Here is a 19468-nt window from a genome sequence, read left to right as displayed (position 1 = left end):
CCACATAACTCGGGTGTTAATATTTTTGCCTACCTCGCGTGTATTTACGGCGCGGCCACTCGCTGCTAACGGGTCGTAGATCGAAGCGTCGAGGGGGTGGGAAGTAGATAGTTTAGATGATCAGAAAATACGTAAGTGGATTTTTTAACATTTTCTTGCTAGTTTAAAAATGACACATTCTATTAGTTGTGGAAAGACAATAAAATGATAAATTTTTTGGACGATATACTTTGATTGCATAGGTAAATTCATACAAGTAGATCATATCGTAGGTAACTCGTAACAAAAATTTGTATAGGTACAATTTAATTGGTGGGATTATTTACGGTTTACCAAAGATTCTTCAATAAATACTTATACGGTTAGATAATCGTAGGTAGTCTAATGTTGATAGTTGACTATAGACGATTGGACAACGTTTTCAAAATACAATATATTTTAGAAAGCTCCACAGCAGGAAGATTAATACTGCAAATAAAACAGTTTTGAGAGCAACATGGGCATAGTACAACCTGAAAAAACATGAAATGATATTTCAGTCAAGATTACAGAAATACTTATCTTCAGTACCTAAGTTATCAGCTACGGTAAGTATAGGTACGTATGCTTAATAGTATTTTTGATTTTACCTCCTCCATTTAATTCTGGCTGCTGGTAAGGTATGAATATCATCGTTGACAAGATACACTCGCAATCCCAAGCCCATCGCTTGCAAGAAATATTCCCACGAGAATTCAGTCATGTTGAAGAAGAAAAGTTGTTTATCTTCATTGGATAACTTATGCCAAAGTTGTTGAGTATTTTGATTTTTAAAAACCCAGTTACGCGATCTAAAATACGTCAAAACTTCTCGAATGTCGTTCATTTTCTTATAAATCTTGGTTAAACTGTTCGATAAAACAAAACATTTTAAAAATCAGTTTGAAATCAATTAGGTACTGAGTTAATGATCATCATAGTAGGTACATATAACACAACGTACACTGGTTTTTCTCCAACAAGACGAGCTAGAAAATCTAAGAAATAACCAGGGATTGTGTGCATCAGAAACGATAATATCGTGTACAGGTATTTGTTCTCGGTAAATGTCAACGAATAATACCATACGGCTTTTATGGTAGGAAAATCGAAGGAATAGTGAATCGAATGATCTATAATTTCTCCCCAAGTTATGGGATTTTGAGTTCCGCTGGAGTAAATATACACGGGAATATCGACATCTCTGAAATACAGGTAAGAGCAAAAACCCTCGTTTAAATTCTTCATGTAAGCACAAAAAAGTAGGTACTCGTAAGTATGTAGGTCATGTGAACTGTAACGAACTTTTTCTCTGATTTTGATTTTTCATATTTTTCAGCCGTAGCTTTGGCCGCACATATTAAACCATTTACTACTAAATCCACCGGAACCATATCCGAACTGCTTTTGTCATGACCTCCTTCGTAAACGCGTAATATTCCAGTTCCAACGCCTACGATTACTCCAATAGGTCCATAAACGTTATCTATCCAACCACGAACAGGCTCTTTGTAGGTTGAAACGACTGAAATTTAGAACAAAACTCGATATTACTTAATTGCAGAAGAAGAAAGGATTTTTTTTTTGTTTATTAAAGTTTGTATGTAGGTAGGTACTAGGTATCTACATCTGCCTCGCAGGGGATCAGGTTGATGTCGTTAGAGGTCATCGACCTTTTATTCCTTATCTTGACCGCCATTCCAATCGAAAATCATGCTAATATTTGATGCAAACCTTCAAATCAAGTTTTCAAGGAATTTAATGGCACCCTCAAGCCTCAATGTGCAGTTACCCAATCCTGTGCATAATCATGTGTGGAAGATGATAACTTTCCATACTGATTATAGGTACCAGGGTTGTACAAAATTAGGAATAAGTGAGACACCCCCCCCCCCTATTGATAAGAAATACAAGTTTGTCTCACTTCTCAACTATTAGTATTATGCCCGGGTTTTTTCAAATCCACTGTTACTCCGTTCTACCTGAAACTGGGTTTGTTGAAGTAGACCGCGCTTTTTTACTGCATCACCTGCAGTCCCCACTGTGTTTATGCCATCTCACATTCCAGGGGGTCTTTCATAAAAGCAATTGTTATGCAATGTGTGTACCCGATTACACAGGGTGTTAACACATCAAAAAACGCTGTCTCATTTTTACGTGTCTAACCACGTTTTTCTTGCCAGTAGGGCCAATGGACTGGAATTGACAGAATTTGGGTAGATAAGGATTACAAGGTACCTAATTAATGACCACAGTGTTGGTATACATAGGGTCCCAGTTGGGTGAAAATCTGCTCTTCTGCCAATAAATACGCGGTAAAGAGCAGTTTAATTGGCGTTTTATACTTCAACGCGACTTTAAACTGCTGCCATGCAGCAGATTTTACAGTTTTCAAAATCGCGCTTTAATTCACGGGCGTAATTTGAAGCGACTTTTTAGGTTGTTACATTTTCTGCTCAGCAGAATAAAATTCCTGCTGATAAACACGCCACACGAATATTTCATAGCGTATTTTTATCGCGTAAAGCCGCTACGCTTCTAAATTATGTGGCGTATTTTTGCACGTTGAAAAAACCAGCCACAAAATACACTATGCAAATATTTCGTAGCATATTTAATCGTGTATTTGCTGAAAAACACGCGTAAATGTGGTATTTTGCGTGTGTGTTATAGGTTAGTATATAAATATTTGTTCTCTTCTACCAAGTTCCCTGGTGGAGTAGGTAGTAAGGAGTCCGCTTTCAGATCCGGGGACCCGAGTTCGATCCCCGCTAGTGTCAAAAATTTTTTCAAGAATATTGATCAATGGCAGATTTTTACGCGTAAATAAAATACGCGCCGATTTATGGGCAGAAAAGGCATTGGCGTAAAGTGTTAAATCTCCTGCCCACGTTTTTATGTCGCGTAAGAGCAGATTTTCACCCAACTGGGTATGATATCATACCTGAATCAGCAATAAGATAAAATCAGTGCTATAATATAATTCCAAAATAGGAGAGAATAATATTTGTGAGATTTAGAAGCCATGTCAAAACTCGGTACCCCATTGACAAAAATTATGCAATAGTATGCTAAAACACATGCTTTTATGCATAGCACAAGCATGTGTGAATTTGGACTTTCTTCAAAAAAAGCATGCGATTCAGCCTGCAAATATCATGCAAAAAGCAATGTTAAAGCATGTAAAATGAAATAAAAATTGAAAAAATTTTTGCCCTGGGTGGGGATTATCCTGGGACTTGCAGTTTCTAGTTATCCGCGTTACCTAACCCACTAGACCACTTCCCTGCTTGCAAAGAGTGGAGTTATTTCCCCATAAATGTTTGCACTTTTTGGACTTGGAGAAAAATTTAAAAATTTAATATGTTCACAATGCCCAAGCATTTATGCGGAAATAACTTCACTCTTCACAAGCGGCGAAGTGGCCGAGTGGGCTAGGTGACGTGGAAAAACAGAGAACCGCGGGTCCCAGGTTCAATTCCCACCCAGGGCAGAAATTATTTTCAATTTTTCTTTTATTTCACATGCTGTAACATTGCTTTTACACATGCTATTAGCAGGCTGAATCGCATGTTTTTTAATGAAAAAAGGTCCAAATTCATGCATTATGCATCTACACGCCTGTTTTTATGCATAATTTTGTCAATAGGGTAATTGTGGTACCCCAATCGCAACACTTTCCACCAATACTTTTCTGCTCATTAATCAGCGCACATATTTTTTTATTACGCAATAAATTCTGCCAATGTCCAATGTTTATGAAAATTTTGTTGGCTCGGCCCGGCCACAGATTGAACCACAGCAAATACTATCAACTAACAATACTGGCAACTCCATCAAAAAATGGTGTTTTAGCCTCCTAGCAGCCTAGGGTGAAACTAAATCTTACCACAACTACCCCAAGCATCTGATTTGCTTATTTGAATTTCGCGGATGGGTGAGATTCAAACCAGTTATAAACCAATCAATCAGAGCATTTTTGATGAGAGTTAGTTTTTACCCAGACCGTTCAGATTGCGCTATTACTGTGACAAAAACGCTCAATGTATTTTAAATGGAGTTGCCAGTATTGTCAGTTGATAGTATTTGACCATGGTCTCTGAGTAGGAGTTGGAGAGAGACTTTTCTACTTACCTATAACCCTTGATTATGTATTACTTCGTAAGAAGATAAACCATCCAATGTTAAATAAAGGCTATACCTCTAAGACATCCAACCGCATTGCCGCGCTGCAATCGCAGGACATCCAGCAAAGTCGATGTAGTTCGCTCTGTGGATGGGAGATGGTGCTGTACTATGGCTACATTTGTAGTGGTGCGTGAACTTGTGAAACCGGGTGTATGTGTGTATGGCGTTTAGAGTAAATAAATGGAGTTGCTTTTAGGGTAGTGAAATGATGCACCTCGCCGACCAGGGAGAAAAAACAACATCTGTAGGAAGAATGGAGGAGGGTTTATTACTCATTCATAGGTTTAAAAGGTCTACCATACCATTATTATGTTTCTATCACATGGACCGCTAATCTTTCCCTGTCTTTCTTTTTTTCCTTTCCTTCTTTCTTAATTTTTTTTTTCATAGACCATCTTTACAAATTACAATACTATGAAATCCAAGCAGGAAAAAAATGAGAATGAGAATAAATTAAAAAGTGAGTGCGACTACGACGACGACGATCAAAAAAAATGAAAAATTTGCATTTCTCATATATTTTGAATGAGTAGTTCTGGATTTTCTGTTCAATTTTTATGTTCTTAATAGTATTGAAAGTAACATCTTGGACGGCCCAAGCGAAGCGAGGGCAAAAGTTTCGGAAAATTGTAATATATAATCAAGGCCTATAACCACTGGGGCATGTCATGGAATGAATGCAAATATTTCTATACTACGCTATAACATTTGCGTAAAATACTGCATTTACACGTGTTATTTAGCAAATATGCGAAAGAATACTCCAAAAAAAACAGGTTGATGGCATATTTTGTAGTTGGTTTCTTCCAGCACAAAGAAATACGCCACGTAATTTGAAAGCATTGTGGCCTTACACGAGAAAAGTACACAACAAAATATTGTGCATCAATCCACCTTTGAACAGTGCTTTTTCATGAGTGCATTCAGAATACATCAATAAACCAGCTCGTTTTATTGGCATCTTTTTCAGAGTATGGGCAGATTTTCACCCAATGGGGTAGGTACAGCAAGGAGATCCAAATCAAGGATTGGAATGGCAAAAAGCACGTTCAATAATTATCTCATCAATGTGCTTGGAAATCGAATGATGAATCGAAGTCTGAGGAAGAGAATTATGCGATTCTACCATTGACTTTTCAGATATGGACTGCTAGCGGCCCATAAGCCTTAATGTACAGCCATTGTCTTGAATAAGTCAAGGGTTGCAATCTGCGCATGTGCCAGCTCTATTATGACGTTATACCTTTGTGCTATGGTTCAACAGAATGAGGGGGGTATCACATCACTGTGCACATTTTTTCGAATTTGGGCATGCAGAAGCCAAACCTCAACCAACTGATGAACTATGTTCAAGACCATTGGCTCATGCACCATTAGCAGTCTGTATCTGAAAAGTCAGTGGATGCTACATATGGACTGGTCTGAAAATGATGCACTCCTGTGAATCATGGACCATGACCGCAGAATGTGAAAATGAAATACATATCGCACCTCGGGAGTAATAAGGTCACATCTCAAAAAAAAATTGATTTTGATGTTTTTGCATTTTTGGGGTTTGTATGACCCCCCTCAACCAAAAATTACACTTTGAGTTGGGTACATTATCTATATCTTGTAAAAAACGCAAATGCCTAACTCAAAATCTCAACAACGTTGCAAGTTGTTTGGAGTTATAAGGGTACATCTCAAAAAACTCCACCTTTTTTGAGCAAATTTCGTATATACAAAGTGTTAACAAATAGTTTTGATTGTTTTGAATGTTTGTCAGTTAGAAATAGTCACAAGGAGTGCATTTTTTATTGGTTTGTACCAAATGGAAGAATTTTTTTAAATTGATCACTTTTCAGAAAAATGAATTTGCACATATCATGAAATTTTAGTTTTTTGAGAAAAACTCAAAAAACTAAGCACTCTAGAAAAAAACTAACGACATTATGTCGATTGGAAATTTAATTCTCTACAACTTTGTCATCATGAAATTTTTTTGGACGCTTTCTTTCGCCTCCACATCAACTTTAATGAAAGGTTATAATACATATAACTCAAAATGTTTTCCAAACATTGAAGTATTTCCTCTTTAAGATTTTATTTTTCAAAGTGTTCTTATGCTAAATGAAGGTAGGATACCAGATCTTTAAAATGAGGTGCAATTCATTCCTCACAATTAATTATAAGTTGATAAAAATAATGAATCAAGTTTTTAAAAAAAAGAAAATCACTCTCCTGTAAAATTTGACTTTTTTGAGATGTGACCGTATTACTCCTGAGGTGCGATATCTGCTTTCAAGATGTGGTGCCTGGTGCTACTGAAGGCTACTGAAGATCTCATGGAAGGACTTAATCACCAATGCAGAAGTCCTAGCAAGAGTAGGGGAAGAATGGAAAGTACTAGGGAAAAATTCAAGGAAAAACGACAAGTGAGAGAAGATGATCAGAGCTGCTGACAACAAACTTGCCAGCCAACTCTCCCTGCAAAATCTTAAAAGAAACTATCAAATATGCTGGAAACCGATTGATATAAACAGATAGAATCAGATGTATGCTTATGTCCTGCAAAGGAGCTGCGACCACAACGACGATGACGATCTACATTATCTTAGAAGTAGGTACTTACTCACAGAAGGTCGGAAAAGGCCAATTGGTAAACCTTGACTTTCGTTTTTCACCACACATTCGGCCAGTGCTTTTGTAAACGTGTATGTATTGGGCCATTCCCCCAATATTCTGCAAAAATATACAATACATCTCGTAGTAGCCTTTTGTAACAGTCACAATTAGATATGCAAACATTATACTCATTTATAAATTGTAGAAGGATAAATTACTTGTTTGTTTCGAAATTAATTTCTGACTCATTCATTGTAGTAACTTTATTTATCACATCCATGTAATGAACAGGCATATCGTAGAATTTTTCTTCAATTTCGGAACGAGGACAAAAAGAATATGCCGTCGAAACATGCATCATCGCCTATTTAAAACGAACATATTATGGTATGTGAATTGAAATATGTAGATACTTGAATGAAAATGTAATGGTGTCCTATTCGAAAAATCGATCAGGAATTCGCCTAATATTCGCTGCAAGTTGCAACCTAAACTACACCAGTGTAATTTGGTTTTCCGACACTAGAAATTGAAGGGGTGACGAAATTTTTTGGTACCCAGCTGCCCATAGAAACCTACTCATCGTAATTCACTTATCACTCTCTAAAAACAATCTTAAGTTTACCTTCAGATTTTTAGCACTTTTGGCCAATTTCAATATTTCTCTAGTGCCGATAACGTTAATTCCTACAGCGAGCTTGAGTTTCTCATCAAATCGTACGGTAGCTGCTCCGTGAAACACAACGTTGACTTGTTCGGCGAATTTTTTCTTATCTTCGTCAGATAGGCCTAATTCCGGCTCTTCTAAATTACCATTCATCACAGATACTTTTTTATAGAAATCAGGAGATTCGTGCTTGAGCCTTTTGTAAAGCTACGCGTAATAAATAACACAAAGATTATTACTTACATTATTGCGTAGAGGTAGGTACCTACCTATTGCCTTAAAAAACATATTGATGAATTATGTGTAAATTACTTACCCTATCTTGAAAAATAGCTTCGATTCTTTCAGCGGAAGTTTTTCCTTTTTTATCTCGCACCAATAAGTAAATATGTTTAAGATGAGGACAAGATCGCAGCAATTTTTCAGTCAAGATTTTCCCCATAAAACCGGTACCTCCGGTGACGAAAACGGTTACATCGCGAAAGAATTCTTGAACTGGAGTGCCAATTTCTTCTTTCGGTACTATACGAGGAGGGTTGAAGCTTCTTTCGCCCAGTATTTCCAAAGGATCTCTGGGAAATTCGGGAGTAATTATACGTTTCAATAGTTCAGCATCGTCTTCGTCTACTTGAGCATGTCCTCCTTTCTTCAGGACGTTTCTACGATGCATATCGAGTGCCATTTTTAATGTCGGTTAAGTGGTATCTGAAACAATTTAGGAATTTTAAATAATTAATAAATTTATTGAGTAATGGAGCGAGGGGGGGGGTAATCGATTTAGATACGCATCAAGCACCAAGGACAATGACGAGCTTCTTTTGACACCTCAGCGAGTAATAAATCTGTGCATGACTCGAAAAGTTCACCGCAGAGTGCAGTTGATGAAATGCCAGGCTTAATAACATGATTAATGAGCGATTAATCGAATTAGCAACAAATTATAAATGAAGGAATAAAGCGTTGACACGGTGGCATTAACATTGAACTTGAATTTCCGCATTTCCGCACATACATATTACCTACCAGTAATTAATTAACACGATCGTGTATGTAGGTGGAATGTATATTCATTCGTGGTACTGTAGGAGAAAAATGTTCGTAATTGATATTTCGACTTTATTAAATTTGTAACCGCGTATACAATGTATGTTTAACTAGGTAATTATGTTGCTAGAACGATCAGAAAAAATCCAAACCAGTTTCTCTGGGTATTCAAATTAGTAATACTCGTAAGTACTTTCCGAACATTATGGTTATTAGCAGGTTTCCCATATATACCTAGTTCATGTACATAGGCCGGACTTTATCAGATAAACATAATCGTTGATTTTTAAAAAAATTGCAAAATATTCACGTTTTATGACGTATGATTAATGCTATTCCACTCTATGAAGGCCTACGCGGTGGGTGGAGAGCGGTGGGGTAGATCATCTTTGATTTCGGTTGGAAAGTGGTAGAGAGAAAATCGAAAAATGTTTAGAGATGATGTCAAAAAATGCTGGAAAGAATTTTAGATTTCTGACTCAAAATCCATTTTGTTTTTCTGCTGGGGTTGGAAAAAAGTTAACGTGCCTATGGTATATAAATTACGTCGAAATGTCAAAAAGTATGATTTTTTGACATTTTCTTATATCTGACTTTATTTAAGATTTTTCAAATAAATTCTTGCCATTTTATTTTTCCAGATTTAGTGATTTTTCTTTTGAAATTTTTTCATGTTTTTCCCAACTTTAACAAATAAGTAGGTACCTATTACTGATTATTTTTGAATTTCTTGATGGTTTTTCGTGAATTTTCTCCTGTTTTGATTGATTTTTACATCTGGATTTTCAGTGATTTTTTTCCAAAATAATTTCCCCATGATTTTGTTCTGAATTTTGATGATTTTTTTGCCTGCATTTTTTTCTGAATTTTATTAGATACCTTGAGTTCGTTCTGGCGATTTTTTCATACAAATTTTCCCTTAAGCTTGTGTGATTTTATTGCTCAAATAGTCAAGATTTCTCCTTATTTTTGTTCGATGACATTTTTTTTTTTTGAATTTTGTGATTTTTTTCCCGATTTGATGATTTTGTTTTGCCTGAATTTTTGTAGATTTTTCCCAGTTTGACGGGTATTATTCTCTTAAATTTTCATGAGTTCCCTCTTTTTTTTAGTTTTTCGAAATTTTGACTGAATTTTTTTTTATTTTGACTTTTTTTTTGAGTCTCATGCTTTAAAATTGCTCACATTTTTGTGGAAATTGTGATTTTTTTTCTTCATAAGGTTATGAATGATTATGATTTCCTTTAAAGTTTGATTCTTTGAGGAGGGGCAGATTTTTCAAGATTTGATGAGTTTGTTCTTTTCATTTTCACTTTTTGTAGTGGATTTTCTTCTGAATCTTGATACCTTTCATTCATTGATCCCCCTATCTCCCCCCTCTCCCAGTATGGGGGAAGGTCCTCCAGATTCCCTATATCTTTGAACATTTTTTTTCAAGTTCAAATTTTTTTCTCTCTTTTAATCGTCTTGAATTTTGCTTGAAATTTTTCGATGTATTTTTTTCAACATGTTTTGAATTTTTTTCCGAATTTATACATTTTTTTAACTCTCACGAGTTCTCTTCTCTGTTCTGAATTTCCAGTAATTTTTTTCCTGAACTGAATTTTCGAGAGGTTTCTATATTTTCACCATTTCCACGATTTTGTTTTGAATTTTATTGATTCGTTTTTCTGTTTAAATTTTTGTTCTTAGTTTCGGCGAAACCTTTTTCTTTTGAATTTTCGTGATTTTCTTAAAATTTTCTCCCAATTTTTCGAAAAATTTTGGTAATTTTTTCTGCTTAAATTTTTGTTTGAGTTTTTGAGTGTTTTTTTGGACTTTAAGACTTGATGGTTTTGTTTTGAATTTTTTGGAGGCTTCCTTGATTTTTTTCACGTTTCATTCTTTTGAATTCTCATAGATTCTGTTTCCAAATTTTTCAACGATTTTCCTCGAATTTTCATGTTAACGTTTTCGCAATTTTATCGTAAATTTTCGAGTTTTTTTTTCAATTTTTACGATTTTTTTTCCTTAAATTTTAGTGATTTTTACTCTAATTTTTTCGGAAGAGTTTTTCTAATTTTAATCCGTTTTTTTTTCGTATTCGAATTTTTAAAATGATTTTCACAAATCACTATTTTCCCAAATTTGGATTACAAACTCTCCTCATCCGCCCTTTACCTTTGATTTTAATAAGTTTCCCGTTTTAAAATGATTCTTCTTAAGTAGGTATGACATTTTTCACAATTATTGTTCTCAACACTCCTGAATAGGTAATTGTTTTTCATCAAATGCTCGCACATGTAAAAATTTCTCCGCATCTAACAATTGATATTTTTGTGTTTAATTTTTTGAAATGATTTTGGATAAGATTGAATTTCGTTCTCCCAATTTCGGTAGACTCCCCCCCCCCTTTCTTTCAATTTGACAATTTTTTCAGTGTAGTTCGACACATTATTCAAATATGTTTCCAGAATCCAATATTTTTTTAAGCTTCCTTTTTGGCATTTTGATCTAGTTTACTTTCGAAGGGTTGATAATTATCTGTATTGAGCTTTCGTTAGTTTTTAAAAAATTATTTTTATTCAAATTTTGGTGATTTTTTTTATTTAGAAAGAACTGGTAGGTATCGAGATTTTCCTTACGTTTTGTTGTTTTTTACCAATCTAAAATGAAATGTTATAATTTTTTTGATGGATTCAAATTTTTTAGTCACCTCTTTTTATTAAATTGGAAATTTTTTTGGTCATTTTTTGATTCCTATTTGGTTACTAAAGTTACTTTTCAAAAGAAAAATTTTCAGTACAATCCCTGGAAATATCTCCCAAAATTCTAACAAACTAGTCTTTACTCTACAGGGTGTTGCAGAAATCGTCTGCCAAACTTATTTTTGATGGTTTTTTCAAAATTAGTAAATTTCAAGTTTTGCGAAGCACGTGGCTCCTTCAATGGAAAAATTTGCTACGAAGAACAAGAAACAGCGAGGGAAAATCATTTCTTTTGAAGACTTCACACTATTTTACGGTATGCTTTATTCTTCACACATCGCTAAAATTCGTCAGTTATTCTGGCTCTAGTGAATTCCACAACTGAATCTTTGCTTTTACATACCTACCTAAGTTACATTATATTGATATTGACGGAATGACGATCGAACTCTAGGAAGCTGTGCACTGTTTTCCATCACTTTTCCAGTGAGCTGGATCATTTTTATTTTTTGGAAAAAATTGCCCTGTCTTAATTTCTCCCCCCCCCCAAAATTATTTAAAAAGTGAAAACAACGTGTCTCATAATCAATGCACTAGCAGTAGGTATGAATATCTATGGATTTCTTCGGCTGATGAATTTTAAGACAGGCGAATTAGGATGAAAAATATAATGATGTACCAACCTTATAGAATATAAAAATCTAGTTAGAAAATGAGCACAAAATCAGTTCACTTTTTCACAGCAGCAACAACAGAAAAACACGTGAATGCAGCATTTATTTTTATAAAGTTAGAAATATCAATTTAACACTTCGTTGACAACCGACTGTAACACATTTTAAATTTTATTCATATAAAGTCAACTTTGTAACATTATAACAATATGAATATTAAATTTGGAGCGCTTTTAATTATTTTCTCCGACGAAGGTCGTCGAGTTCAACACTAGCATCGTATAGAAATACTCGTTTGTGGTTATAATTTCACGAAAAATTAATTAGCTGCACTTGGGCAGGTGCGGAATACACGTATAGACGGAATTTAGGCATCACTTCCTTTTTTCATCGAAATGGAAAGTTTGTCAACGTTTCCTCTTTTGCTCATCAAGTAGCCCGCGGTATACAGTGTACTCGTAAAACAGTTATATTTTGTATTTCCATTCCAATTGTTCAGCATAGTTGTATAAATGAGTTGCCCTTAGTGGTGCAATTGTTGGAATTCGTGCTGGAGATAGCCAATAGATACTGATGACCACGAGTATCCATTAGTAATTGTATCATTTTCGATTGTATGAGAAATAACTTGCAATTTACTTGATTAGAACAACTCGTTTCTCTCAGTGTAGGAATTTTTCGCATTCGCAGAATCATATATACGAGTAAAAATGTCGCAAAAAATTAGATATTAATCCTGTTGTCTTTGGCCCAGCGTTTAATGACTCGTATAATCGGTTCAACCTGGGCATTGGCGGAATTTCGCAGCAGCTGTACCATGTCAGATAAAGAATCCCTGCAGGGAGAGAGAGAGAGAAAAAAAAGAGTAAGGAAATATGTCCGTTTAAATACGTTGTGGGTACCTATATGTATCAATGACCTATACCTAGCTTGTCTTCCTGCTATAATCATTTGAAGTACTCCAACGCAAGCTCCTCGCTTTCCTTCCCAATACTCTGGCAATGGATCCAATCTTTCCAGCATATCGAATGCTTTTGCTGCATGCCAAAATTGAGCCATTCGATAACAGTCGTTTGCAATCAACTGTAGCAAACTGAACGATTCGGCTGATGTTTCCATTTTCAAATACAGTTCCCAAGCTGACTGCGGTTTTCTGTTCATTATAACTAGAAATGGGCGTATAAAAATGCAAATAACTCATCAATAACGTTATGATGTAGAAATCTGACGGTAGTTTAGGTAGGTATTTAAAATTCATTTACAGCATCTGGCCAAATGACTGATGTAAATGAAATCATTTAGGATCCTTTCATTTTGAATCAGCATGAATATTTCTTCAGCTTCTTTGTAATAACCGAGAGCTGTCTTGGTCTGAAAAAAAAAGTTTAATAGGTGAAATAATTAAATAAGTAAGTAGGTAGAGGTACTAGGTAGAAGTAATACCCACTTGAGCGAAATTGAAATTGAAACAGTCGTCGTTGAAATAATAACTCTTAATTGAGCTCAAGTAAAGTTGAACTTCGGTGAATTCTTTTTGTAGAAAATACGAAGAAGCCATGCATTGTCTTCCTGGAATTGTATCACATTCGCTTGAACTGCTTCCAACCAATTGAAAGAAATGTTGCGCAATTTTTATATTTTCTCTCTTTAAAAAAATTCATGAAATTAATGTATTCGGTTTAGGTAACCCTGAACTTAAGCTTAATTTAATGTTAAATAAAATAGGTACCTAATTTAACTCACCAATTTCGAATGTTGACCGTAGGCTGCGTTTACAACAGCTTTCAAAATATACTCGTGAGGCACCGATGGTTCGACATTTTTTATCAATTCAAATGCTTCCTGATAATCATGCTGTCAACATTTTCTCAACAGTATCATCAGTAATATTCAAGTTTCGTGTAACAAAATAGGTACCTATAAGTATTATCTTTAAAATTGAAGAAGCTACTAGTAGGTAGTTACCTATGCTCAAATTTCAGTTCCGACCATAGCAGAGTGTTTAATGGCAAGAAAACAGCAAGAAAGCGATAAAAGGACATGGGTGGCAAGAAAGCAAGAAAATATACATACAATATAAATTCCTTTTAAACGCAAAAAAATTTCCGAAGTGATTGAAACAGTGTCTATCTCAACAACAGTTGTTTTTAATTCTGATTGATTGATTTTGTCCAGAACGTGGCGAAGGTTTCTTGTTGGGGTTTTAAAATTTTTGGAAATATTGAATTTGAAACCCTCACTGTGTTTTTGTCTCAACCACAGGTTCTTACTTGGGTCTGAATACACCCACAGAATTAATCAGTGTCCGTTTCAAACACAGGTCATTACTTGGGTTTGAACACACCCACTGAATCAGTGTCTGTCTCAAACACTGGTCTTTATTGGGTTTGAATACACCAACTGAATCAGTGTCTGTGTCAAACACTGATCCTAACTTGGGTTTGAATACACTCACTGAAACAGTGTCTGTGTCAAACACAGGTCCAGTGTCTGTTTCAAACACTGGTCCTAACTTGGGTTTGAACACACCCACTGAAACAGTGTCTGTGTCAAACTGTCAAACACAGGTCTTTACTTGTGTTTGAACACACTCACTGAATCAGAGTCTTGTCTGTCTCAAACACTGGTCTTTACTTGGGTTTGAACACCCACTGAATCGATGCCTATGTCAAACACTGGTCCTAACTTGGGTCTGAACCGTCGACTGTATATAATGGATGAATAATTCAAATCGCAGGAAATGACGGCCACATTTTGGATGCAGAATCCAGGAAACCTTCTGCACATGCGCAAAACACAGGCCCGGACCCACCCACCGAGTTACCGAGAAAATCTCGGTGGGCCGCGACATTTTTGGGCCGATAAGGTAAAAACTGGGCCACTTAAAAAAAATTCTGAATGAATTTTTATGCTCAGTGTCTTGCACTTCAAGAGAGGGGAGAAAAAAATTTGGCAGATTAATTGAGGAGCCCAAAATCAGGGAGCTGAAATGGGATATCTCGGTAAGTCGGTAGACCACGTGTTCAATGGGTCCGGCCCTGGCCAAACATGATGCTTACAGCGCTGGTGGAGAGAGAGAGAGACGGTTCACTGGTTCAACCCATGTTCAACCAGTAAACCATCTCTCTCTCCACCAGCACCGTAAGCGTCATGTTTGGCGCATGAGCAGAAGGTTTCCTGGATTCTGCATCCAAAATCTAGTCGTCACATTTTGTCATTTTTTCACCGTTGAATTATTCGTCCATTATATACAGTCGATGGTCTGAACACACCCACTGAATCAGTGCCTGTGTCAAACATTGGTCCTAACTTCAGTTCAGTCTAAAGTCTAACACACCAACTGAAACAGTGTCTGTTTCAAACATTGGGCCTAACTCTGGTCTGAAACCACCCACTAAAACAGTGTCCTTGTCAAACACAGGTCTGTACTTGGGTATAAACACACCCACTGAATCAGTGTCTGTCTCAAACAAAGGTCTTTACTTAGGTTTGAATGCACCCACTGAATCAGTGTCTGTAACAAACACTGGTCCTAACTTGGTTTTGAACACACCCACAGAATCAGGTTCTGTGTCAAACACTGGTCCTAACTTGGGTTTGAATACACCCACAGAATCAGGTTCTGTGTCAAACACTGGTCCTAACTTGGGTTTGAACACACCCACCGAATCAGTGTCTATGTCAAACACTAGTCCTAACATGGGTTTGAACACGCCCACTAAAACAGTGTTGGTCTCAAACACAGGTCTTTACTTGGGTTTGAACACACCCACTGAATCAGTGCCTCTCACAAACACCGGTCCTAACTTGGGTCCTAACACATCCACTGATTGAAATAGTGTTGGTTTCAAACACAGGTCTAGGTCCTAACTTGGGTTTGAACACACCCACTGAATCAGTTTCTGTCTCAAACACAGGTCTTTACTGGGTTTGAACACACTCACTGAAGCTGTGTCTATGTCAGTCTCAAACACAGGTCTTTACTTAGGTTTGAATGCACCCACTGAATCAGTGTCTGTAACAAACACTGGTCCTAACTTGGTTTTGAACACACCCACAGAATCAGTGTCTGTGTCAAATAATGGTCCTAACCTGGGTTTGAACACACCCACTGAAACAGTGTTGGTCTCAAACACAGGTCTTTACTTGGGTTTGAACACACCCACTGAAGCTGTGTCTGTCTCAAGTCTCAATCACTGGTCTTTACTTGGGTTTGAATGCACCCACTGAATCAGTGCCTTTCACAAACACAGGTTCTAACTTGGGTCTTAACACATCCACTGATTGAAATAGTGTCTGTTTCAAACACAGGTCGAGGTCCTAACTTGGGTCTGAACACACCCACTGATTTTAACAGTGTCTGTCTCAACTCTCAACCACAGGTCCTTACATGGGTCTGAAAACACCAACTGGCTTCAATAGCATCTGCCAGCTGCCTCAACCACATGTCCTTAATATTTGGGTCTGAACACACCCACTGATTTAACCAGTATCTGTCTCAACCACAGGTCCTTTCTTGTGTCTGAAAACACCCACTCGTTGAGAATTCTAAATTCAAATTGTTGTGATTTTTTTGTTGGTATTTAATAATTTTTGAAATACCCACTGTGTTTGTCTCAACCACAGATCCATACTTGGGTCCAGGGCTTCAAACCCGTACCCGTACCCGTACCCGAATACCCGAATACCCGAACAAAAATCCATAAATTTCTGTACCCGAACCCGTACCCGTACCCGAAAAAATAAAACAAGGAATACCTGTACCCGAACCCGTACCCGATTAAACTATTTTGAACCCGAATACCCGATAGATCGGGTATTTTTTCAGGTATTCCATCAAAATTGTATCAAAAATGGCGAAAATTGAAGAAAATCCCATACCCATACCCGATACCCGTACCCGAAAAATTTTCTGTACCCGTACCCGATCCTCTGAAAAAATTTTCTGTACCCGTACCCGAAAACGTTCGGGTTTGAAGCCCTGCTTGGGTCTGAGAAACCCACTGATTGAAACAGTGTCTATGTCTCAACCATAGACTTTGTTTTTAATTCTGATTGTTTGATTTTGGCCACAATGTACCTAATGTAGGTTTCTTTGTTTTTTTTTTAAATTTTTGAAAATATTGAATTTGAAACTCGTATTGTGTTTGTCTCAACAGCTGGTCTTGTATTGGGTCTGAGAACACCCACCGAAATAATCAGCAGTTCAGCACGAAGAAGCCAAGAAAAAAACGAGAAATTTGATTTTTCGGTTTCAGTAGGTAGGTATCAGTAGACACTACACTCGGCATAGGTACCTTCATAATGTAGATTACTAATGTATCTACTTACTTACAAGGAAAAGGTATATACTTCTTAATTACCTGTTTCAAATAATGAATAACCAGGTTTAAACGAGCTTCTGGGACAATATCCACCAGCGGTGGTAAAATTTGCATTGCAAATTCGCCATTCCGAAAAACCACCAAGTTATGTCGCAATAAATCTTGTCCAAATGAAAACGAATTTATCGAATTTTGATCCTGAAATTTAAAAAAAAATGAAAGAAATTATCTAGTACCTAATTTAGGAATTTAATTATGATTGTGGCGGTAATAACAGATTCAAAGAAGCGTAAACTTACTTGTAAGGATTTTATTTCAGCTTCGGCTACTTTGCCATTATACAAACGAAAATAATTACAGGCTTTTAAATTCGTTGCTATCACAGAATCTGAGTATTTTTGCAAATAGATGTTCAGAACGTCTTGAGACACGTCGTAATAATCCAGTTTATAGTAGCAAAAGGCGATGTATACGTTCAATGCTAGATATTCGCTTTGAAAAAAAAATTAATTGCAATACTAGGTACTTACCTATATACTACAATATTACTACCTACATCTATGTCATCCTGTAGTTTTAAAACTTACCGATTATCAAGTAGAATACGTTTATAAATATCAATAGCTTCTTGATAATGAGCTCTCAAGTAATGTATCGAAGCTAAAGAAAGTTGATCTTCAATCACATCAGCGAGTTGTTTATGATACTCCATTAACTTATTTTCATCTGCTAGCTTATGAGCTAAATGAAACATGAGTCGGATTTTCAATCTAGAATGAGGTACTTTTTTCATGACCTGAAATCAAATGGTAAGTATGATAATTATAATTGATCAAAGTTTTGATAGAATTTATATGCTAATGAAACCTCACTTCGTCAACATGGGTATACATTCCTAGAAAAAAATAACAACATGCTAAATATAACAAGCAGTCCTTCGGAGGATTATTCTTATTTTCTTGTTGCAACGAATCGTACACGGATAATGCGCGTTTATAATCGCCTAAATGAAAAGCGCAAAATCCCATCCACAGTTTTGTTAATTCGCCATCTTTGCCAATATTGTGCTCAAACTGCAATCATAAATAATAATTGTTGTTAGAAAATACTCCTGCGTTTCAACTCCTGCAATGAAGAGGTTATGTAACTTATTAAACTCGAACGTACTTCGAGTAAATTCAAAGCGCCGGTGTAATCTCTTTTATCAATGAAATCATGAAGAGATGGCAAACGTTTGGTATTAGATATGTGAATTGATTCTTCTTCGACAGCAGGTTTTATTCGAGACAGAATCTATAATTATAGTAACCATAATGTATTGTAGAACTTTATGAGAACAAAAAAACAAGAAATGTGGGCACAATTTTTATAAGTTATAAAATCAGAATTCGTTTCTTGAAAAAAAAAAAAAAAAAAAAAAAAACACAAAAAAACAAAAATGACAACAATCTATACCTAATATAATATAACTAACGTGCAGATTTTAATTTTGAAGTCTAAATGACTGAAACAAAATACCTAAAGGTTCAAGTAAACTGTACTAATTCAAAAAAAAGAATGGAATCAGTAGTTTATAGCTCTCAAATTCATTATTTGAGGAGGGAAAATGGAAATTTCAGATTAAGCTATATCAAAAACACTTTGATGTTACAATGAGTGATTCCAAACGATGTGCTATTATGTTTTTGCCGACGATACAGCTAAGTTCATATATGATAATTTCAAATTGCTCATTCATTAACCGATGTATGTAGAAGTGCATGCTTTGAAATAAAATTCATATCCTTACCATGGCGGTAAAATTACAAAATCGCTACCAACGAGTTTTATAGCATTTATCCTAGTCCACTTGCAGCCATCAAGATGATCAATAGAAAAGTAAAAGGGGTTACCTCGTAGTAACTAAAACAGGCACACAACAACGCGAAAGTACGAAGGGTAGGTAAATAATGAATGAGCAGGTGCAGCGCAGGTCATTTCCATTTTCCAATACACATTATTGAAGGGGAAGGAAACAATTGAAGTGGAAATTGAACGTAACGTGAACAAAACAAACACTTTTTTTTGAATACGGTCTAAGTAATTCGAATTTACATAATTACCTATATTTGATATTTTTCATGGAAATCTCAACCTGTCCGAATAACCAAAATTTTATTTGAATCACATTAGGTGTTTTATTTTAGTCAAGTTTAATGCAGACTTTAATCGGTAGGTCTAGGTAATACTGGATTTTTTCATGTTATATAGGTAGCCTAG

The 19468-nt window shown here is 35.9% G+C and overlaps 2 protein-coding genes across 3 annotated transcripts; both read right to left on the bottom strand.

Annotated features, from left to right (window-relative positions):
- Positions 1–208: 208 nt before the first annotated feature.
- Positions 209–12081, bottom strand: LOC135849659 (fatty acyl-CoA reductase wat-like). Its single transcript, XM_065370163.1, has 9 exons — positions 11895–12081; positions 7797–8185; positions 7439–7687; positions 7032–7177; positions 6821–6930; positions 1324–1543; positions 983–1222; positions 630–887; positions 209–512 (listed from the first exon to the last, which is right to left on the bottom strand). The coding sequence occupies exons 2-9, from the start codon at positions 8160–8162 to the stop codon at positions 422–424; spliced, it is 1680 nt and encodes a 559-aa protein (XP_065226235.1). The 5' UTR covers positions 8163–8185; positions 11895–12081; the 3' UTR covers positions 209–421.
- On the bottom strand, positions 11970–19158 carry LOC135849660 (intraflagellar transport protein 56-like). Of its 2 annotated transcripts, XR_010559601.1 has the most exons (12): positions 18999–19158; positions 18377–18502; positions 18082–18282; positions 17797–18005; positions 17509–17701; positions 17249–17407; positions 13629–13739; positions 13333–13530; positions 13148–13256; positions 12811–13051; positions 12525–12720; positions 11970–12455 (listed from the first exon to the last, which is right to left on the bottom strand). XR_010559601.1 is itself a non-coding variant. In XM_065370165.1 (11 exons), the coding sequence occupies exons 1-11, from the start codon at positions 18999–19001 to the stop codon at positions 12609–12611; spliced, it is 1662 nt and encodes a 553-aa protein (XP_065226237.1). In that variant the 5' UTR covers positions 19002–19158; the 3' UTR covers positions 11970–12608. The 2 variants fall into 2 exon arrangements, 1 of the variants encoding a protein (XP_065226237.1); XM_065370165.1 differs by having other exon boundaries at positions 11970–12720.
- Between the last annotated feature and the right edge of the window lie 310 nt (positions 19159–19468).

Source organism: Planococcus citri, chromosome 1, assembly GCF_950023065.1.
Source record: "Planococcus citri chromosome 1, ihPlaCitr1.1, whole genome shotgun sequence".
In the NCBI taxonomy this organism is placed as follows: Eukaryota; Metazoa; Arthropoda; class Insecta; order Hemiptera; family Pseudococcidae; genus Planococcus; species Planococcus citri.
Note: the sequence above shows the minus strand (reverse complement) of the source record. Positions and strands in the feature narration are given on the sequence as shown.